The following is a 7,215-nucleotide window of genomic DNA, read 5'->3' as shown; positions in this document are numbered from 1 at the left end:
ACATTGCGTTGGAATTGGGCTGTGTCGTTTACCATAGCGTTCATTTCGTGAGTATAGTTTATTTTTCATTGTTCTTCATTTCGTTTTCTTTACTGTTTCCCTTATTTTCCGGTGCAACTGGCAATGGGTTTGGGCTGTGTCGATTGATCTGCGTTTGAATTGAAATATTTCGTCAGTATTTTTTATTTTTTTTGTTTCTTCTTTGTTTTCCAGTTCGTGTTCTTTCCTTTTTTAATGTTTTGCAATTATTTATGTGTTTAAGATAAGACATTGTATAAATATCTATATATGTACAATAACTTTCTTTCTTCTTCTTCGGTGCAATCGATCTGCTTTAGTTCATCCAAATAATGCCTCGCAGAAGATCAAACTTAGGTCGTCGTACTCGCGGAGCGAAAGCAATGCGTCGAGTAATTTCAAATCAAACTGGGGAAGAACGGGCAGACTGAGCCACAGCAAGGCATGGCCGAGCACAGCTAGTACTTAATAAAGGAGGTTCGAAATTATTGCAACTGTAGAATGGGGGAACGAATCTAATTGATGCTCTTCTCTGTCTAACCCTTCCGATATTCATAATAAAATTATGTATTTATTTTCTGCCGTAGAATGTTCTACATTCTGACTCCCAAAATACACAATGGGGGGCACGCAGTAGCGTACTTGGTTGAAACATTATACTAAAAACATGAAAGTCGGGGGTTCGATTCCCGATGAGGTCACTGGATTTTTCAATTGACTTAATCTTTCCAGCCGCACTGTGGTCCTGGGGTAGACTCAGCCTGTAACAGAAATGAGTACCAGGAAACTTCCTGGGGGTAAAGGACGGCGGGTGTGTAAGGCTGACAACCTCACCGCCATCTGTGAGCCGATTGTCTAGAATTGTCGACGTCTCACAACCCTATAGGCTTCCATGGCCTGTTACAGGGATACATTTACCTTCTCTCTTTTTTTTAACTTTCCCCGTAACCTGTGACCCAATTTTGGGATTTCCACTTCACCGTCTCTGTGCAAGGCCGTCCGTGTATTGAGTTCACACTTTTAAGCTCTTGTTGTGGTGAGAATCCTAGAATTGGAACACACAGTGCAATAAGATGCTGCGATAATAATCAGCGACGTTCAGCGTGGATTTCTTTGGTATTCGGTCAATATTATATGTTATGCCAGCGTCGGAATTTGTTAGCAAGTAGTAACACACAACACAACAGAAAATATTAAAAGTATTTATTTTTTTAGGTAAGCATTATATAAAAACTTTCCCTTCTACTACTCAGCGAGTTATTTGATGATAGTTTCCTCATTCTTATCTTTCATGGTCAGAAGGAACATGAAGAGGGATATCGACTGGTTCACCATCTGGTGACAAACAAAAATATTACATTTTAATAAATGTTATTCACAATAACTTCATGGCATAGTGACTTTACTTTATCCAAATCCAGAACGAAGTAACTTAAATTTCTGGTACAAGCTCTTAATAACACGCTTTTTGACGTTCTTTGGTTTTATATTCAAGTTACTGGCTTTTATTGCGCGCAGAAAATTTGAGATTAAATTTAAATTCTGACGGACTGCGAGATACCTCAATCCCATGATGTGATGTCATGCTCACTGCATTCTATGAACTGCAAAGGGGAAGTTGTTAAGGAAAAACAAAATTAAGTAGACCAATAACATCAATATACAGAGTTCGACTCTCTGCGCTCAAATACAGGCCCTGAATCATGCGTCCCATCTTGTTATGCGAAGAGCAATAAAAACTGGCCTGAACTTACTATACACTTCGTGGAATTATGTGAAGAAATATTTTGTAATTGCGTTTTATAAACGTCGGTATAGTGACTGGATACGGAGTGGACGACCGAGGGGTCGGAGTTCGAGTTCCAGCAGAGGAAAGAATTTTCTCTTCTCCACAGCATCCAGACCGGCTCTGGGGCCCACCCAATTTCCTACCTAATGTGTACCGGGCACTAATTCCCCGGGGGTAAAGCGGCCGGGGAGTGAAGCTGACCACTCACCTCCAGCTAGTGCCGAGAGCAAGAAAACGTGGATCTACACATCCACTCCCCCATACGTCTTCATGGTGTAGTGCTTAATTAATTTAGCACAGGGACAACTTTACCTATTTTACCTCACTGGATATTCTCCTGTGCTTATCGTGGAGTAAAAATCGAAGGTATGTTCATGATAATGAATTCAATCACCGAAAGCTGTAAGCCTTATACAGTAACGAAACAGCTATCTCCAGAGATTACGCATTCGAATTTATCTCCTGATAGCCTCCGCAGACACGTAATGTGGAATGTAGAACCACTGTTAGGCAACGACGGCGAAATAAGCGACTACAGAACAGCCATTGCTAAGTAATGGCCCTGCAAACAACAGCCGTTGCTAGAGAGACTAGGATCAGTAGAGATCACGCGGCCATTCTAACACATGAACGCAACAATTGTATTGCAAAAGAGGAACGGTGTTTTCTTCGGGGTCCATCCCGAGATGATATAAGCATGACAAGTTAGTGAGTTGAGTTAGTTCCTGAGTGACTGACTAAGTTAGTTAAGAGGACTGCTGCAGTTCAGTCGTTGTGAGCTGTTGCTGTGAGAAGCTGGTAGTTGAGGCCAGCGACAGTTAGGAAAGCAAAGGGAAGTGGAACGTCCGCCGATAGAAGCCGCTACCAAGAAACGGCAGTGAAGACGTGACTGTGGACACTACTGTGTGTGTGTGTGTGTGTGTGTGTGTAACAGTGAACTGTAAAGTGCAGTCACGAGTTGTGTATCATAAAGTTCAATAAATCAGATTACAAATTCGAAACCCTGTCTATAGTCACGAAAACCGTGACAATATTATTTGCGTGACTTAATTTGGATCATTCCACTTTTCTGTATATCCTTACATTCATCATGGTGGAGTTGGACACCGGAACAAATTTCCCGGCTGTGAGTGTGAACTCCTTGTTGGCTGTGGCGATGATGAAGGCCAAACAGCGCTGAAATGGGACAGGAGTTCCCACCCAGTCGTACCCCCAAGCAGCGTCTCTCACGCTTTCAGCCTGAAACAGTCAACATATAACTTACGGTTCAGGTTGAATACCAAACGGTTATAGTGATTCAACAGACTTGTGCACACACATACCTGTTGTGTAAGTTCAGTCCCGAGCAGGCAGAACATGCCAAGATACCCGATCATAGTGACGTATAAGTAGAACACATGTATAGCGTCCGTTGCATCTCCCCATGCCTAAATAAACAGAAATATTTACTCAAATATATCTACGTAATTTATGCTTATGGAATTTTTTCTTAATAATTTTCAAGTTGCATTTACTAAATCATTATTATTTTACATGGGGGTACGCGGTAGCGTAGTTGGTTGAAAGCCGGAAGGTCGCGGGTTCAAGTCCCAATGAGGTCATTGGATTTGTTTTCAATTGACCTAATCCTTCCAGCCGCACTATGGCCCTGGGGTTGACTCGGCCTCTAACAGAAATGAATACCAGGAATTAATCAAATAATTTTCCTGGGAAGTAAAGCGCGGCCGGCGCGTAAGGCTGACAACCTTACCGCCATCTTTGAGCCGACTGTTTAGATAATGTGGGAGCCTCAACGTCTCACAATCCTATGGGCCTTCATGGCCTGTTACAGGGATAGCTTCACTTTTACTTTACTTTATTATTTTACACAGAAAATTAATTGAATACTAACTGATATAATCAGGCACATAGAAACCGTGGAAAAGGCTCAAGATCTGCATTAATCACCGTAAATCCAAATGTGTGGCAGACAACAGTGACTTGGAGAAAGCAAATGCGGAACATTCCGAAGTTCAAAAACATCTCCCCTCCTTCAGCGTATTTCATATTTTGGACAGACTGTACCAAAATCTTCTTGTCCCCAAAGCTAATTTTTTTTTGTCCAAATTTAATTTCTCTTGGGTACCACAAGTATTGTGTGAGGGACGTAGAACCGTTGGAAGTAATTTTAATGTGACATATAAAATTCTCACAACTTGCTTCCAAATGTGAGCAAAATTTGTTAGTTCTTGTTCCCTGACATACATATTGGAAGAACAAGCTCATGAGGATATAGTTCAAGATCACTATGGATAAAGTCAGCTAACTAACATCATGGAACTGAGCCCTTCTTGAGAAGCCGCCAATTGTGCAGCTACTCAAGAACTTCCCAGCATTTTATGGAACCCGAACGTTCATTACCGTGTTCATAAGAGTCCTCCACTGGCCCCTATCCTGAAGCAGATCAAGCCAATCCATACCCTCCCATCCTATCTCTCTAACGTCCATTTTAATATTATCCGCCCACCTACGTCTTCGCCTTGCGTAGATATTTATATATGCAGAAGACTAATTAATACAACACATAACTCATATTTTGTGTGTGTGCCTACATAATTATGTGTGCATTCATAAAAGTGAAGACTTTCATCCATTCCATTTTCCTGCATTGCGTGTAGCCTATAAGATGGTTCTGCAACCATATTTCTCGGCTATCCTCTCGATAATTTACCCGTTCGCCTTATTGTGGTACAAAAACTAAATGGACATTGGAGAAATTCTATCGTCCGGCACGTAGCACCGTGTAGTCATGTCGCCTCCATCTTCAGGGTGTAAGAATAATCTGAAGAGCGGTAAAGAAGCAAAGAGTGGCTGTCCTCTTGTCTCCTTGCTTTGTTTATTGTTCGACCCTTATCATGGATGCAGTATATCCTTCCGAAACGTCGGTGAACATCTACCAGACCACCGCCCTTATATCCCAGAAGACAACACTCTTCGTCCTTTATATTCATTCTGAATTAAAATTGCAAATAGTTCACTAATTTGGATTCATGCATAAAGCATGTCCAGACCAGAAGAAAAATGTTGTACTTGATGGGTCAGTGCATACTTTACCATGACTGCAGAGAAGGAAACAAAGCAGAGTGCAGCAAGCAGTATTAGGAACGCACCACACAACGTCAAGTTCATTGCATCTTCTAATGCGTGCATGTAGCTGAAATGGTAAAAAAATATAATTCACAGAATTGACATTACCCGTAAGTGACTTCCTGTAATGAACTCACGTGTACTGTGAAAGTAATGACGTACTGCAGTATGGCTTGATGGTGCCGAACGCACTCGTTCAGTTGTGTCTGCATGCGGCAGAACTGGGAACCTGGCTCCTCTCCCCCGTCACTGCCAGACTCATCTCCTGATGGAACCATTTCTTGCTTTGTGTCCAAGAGGTTCGTTCTGAGCTTCTGCAGCTGAGTGCACGCGACCATAATCAGCGTAATATACAAGGATATGAAGCCGACTAAAGTCCCTAGATAAAAAAAGTGTTCCAAATATCTAAGAAGAGAGAAAAGAATAAATGATTCAAGTAATTTATACACACTGTTTAAGTTCAGTACATCTTATTGATTCTATCAAATTCTATATAATTGTGAATTAGCATAAAGTAACTTAAAATATACCAACAATTTATTATTTTCGCAGAAATGTCCGTACAATGAGAACTTTGTATTTTTCGCTCTGCTGAAAGCTTACTTTGTGGTTTTCGTGGTGACTACACCGGCTTTTGTTAGCGGTTACCAATATTCATATAGGAGCTTTCTGCTTCCATCTTCATAGCAGAAGACATATCCCAAATTTGGAGGAAGATCTATCCACCACAGTAGACATCAGACCTCCTCATGAGCTTATGATATGCCTGAATCTGTATCATCTAAGTTATCTGCGACACAAATTGTGTTAATAGTTTCACACAGAGGACGCCACAAACGACTGCATTCCTGTTGCTAACGCCGTGTCGTATCGTAAGCCTAACTGTGAGCCAACATTTACCACTGATCGGACATTAATATCCCTCCGCCCATCTACTTCATTCATTCATTGATGGCACTACAGCCCATTGTTGTGTCCTGGCCTCTTCTTCAATTTCGTAATCAATGTTGCACAGACGGCAGGATTCCTTGGACGACTGATCAGCTCGTCACAAGGCCTCTACCTAAACATAGGACAAAAAGAAAACAGAATAAATGCATACACACACCAATCATCCATGCCTTGATTGGGATTCAAGCACACCATCCCAGATTTCGAGAGAGCGAAGACAATTCATGCCTTAGACCGCGCGGCTACCGTGACCGGCGTCCGTCAACTTCATTGTTTCCAATATTCCGTAACCCCGTACAATGTTTGCAGAATCCTGAGGCTTAACACCGATAATAAGAAATCCCGCCACTGGACACGATCCTGAACCAGTTCCACCTATACTTCTGATGCCCTGAAATCCTTCTCTCGACATTACAAGCGTACATTCCCCGACAAAATTACGTTCACAGCAATTATTATAAACATTATATTACCGGGTTAGTAATCCAGAAAGACAAGGAGACAGGTCTATCGAAATATCATTAACTTCAAAATTACCTGAGATTTGAAGTTCTTATTGTGGTGACTATGAAGATTAGAGTGTACAACCATGTACGCTAATAGATGTTTACCGATGTTTCAGAGGAATATGAGGCCTCCATCCTCAGGATCTGTCTCACACCATAAATGAATAATCTAAATAGGCTATACCACGCTTAAACCTGCTTATTTAGGGCATAATTAATACCGTTATATAGTTAGAGACGTGATGATCAGGTTCACTGAACAAATGCGTCTATGTAGGAGAAATCATTTGTTATGTCTCGTTATGGCCGCATATAAGAATCTGATATCTGTTACACGGACTCACCTCCATAGTTCTGACGGATTGCAGCGACCTGTACCGAAGTTAACGTCTCAGCCGCTACATTATTAGGCGCCGCAAGTTGGAAACAGAAAAGACCATCGACGTAAAACACCAGGAATTTAAGTACATTCTAAAGGGTGCTGACGATTTTGTATAACGTAACTACGTGGCCTGTAGTCCGCAAGCGAATTATACCGACCGAGTGTACAACACTCAGAACTATTGGGTTTTGGCGCTCTTTTCATCATCCTGTATTCTAGAAACTAGAAAGCACAACGTTTCAGAAACTAGATCTGTTTCCATCCTCAAGGGGAAGGGGGAAGACACCTACTCAGTTTGGTTTATAGAATACGGAATGATGGACAAAGTGCAAACACCCAGTAATTCTGTGTACCATGAATTTAGTAGCTAGAATGAGATGGAAACAGACGCTAGATGTGAAAAGACATTTCCTGTTCCGGTTAAGATAAAATTTACGAAATAT

The 7,215-nt window shown here is 41.5% G+C and overlaps 1 protein-coding gene across 4 annotated transcripts in view; it reads right to left on the bottom strand.

Annotated features, from left to right (window-relative positions):
- LOC111869572 (odorant receptor 85b) overlaps window positions 1-7,215 on the bottom strand; it is a 29,062-nt gene that overhangs the window by 20,519 nt on the left and 1,328 nt on the right. Inside the window, exons 2-6 of one of the 4 annotated variants that reach the window (XM_023861204.2) lie at window positions 5,096-5,338; window positions 4,901-5,000; window positions 3,130-3,234; window positions 2,891-3,046; window positions 1,214-1,353 (exon numbers count right to left, since the gene is read on the bottom strand). In XM_023861204.2, coding sequence (XP_023716972.1) covers window positions 1,276-1,353; window positions 2,891-3,046; window positions 3,130-3,234; window positions 4,901-5,000; window positions 5,096-5,271 — 615 coding nt within the window. In that variant the 5' untranslated portion in view covers window positions 5,272-5,338 and the 3' untranslated portion in view covers window positions 1,214-1,275. Of the gene's footprint in view, window positions 1-1,213; window positions 1,354-2,890; window positions 3,047-3,129; window positions 3,235-4,900; window positions 5,001-5,070; window positions 5,339-7,215 lie in introns of those variants that run through there. The other 3 variants (XM_023861205.2, XM_033753488.1, XM_033753489.1) reach the window with 3 other exon arrangements.

The sequence above is a fragment of the Cryptotermes secundus genome, unplaced genomic scaffold (assembly GCF_002891405.2).
Source record: "Cryptotermes secundus unplaced genomic scaffold, Csec_1.0 scaffold512, whole genome shotgun sequence".
Lineage (NCBI taxonomy): Eukaryota > Metazoa > Arthropoda > Insecta > Blattodea > Kalotermitidae > Cryptotermes > Cryptotermes secundus.
This window is presented reverse-complemented; position numbering and strand designations above follow the sequence as displayed.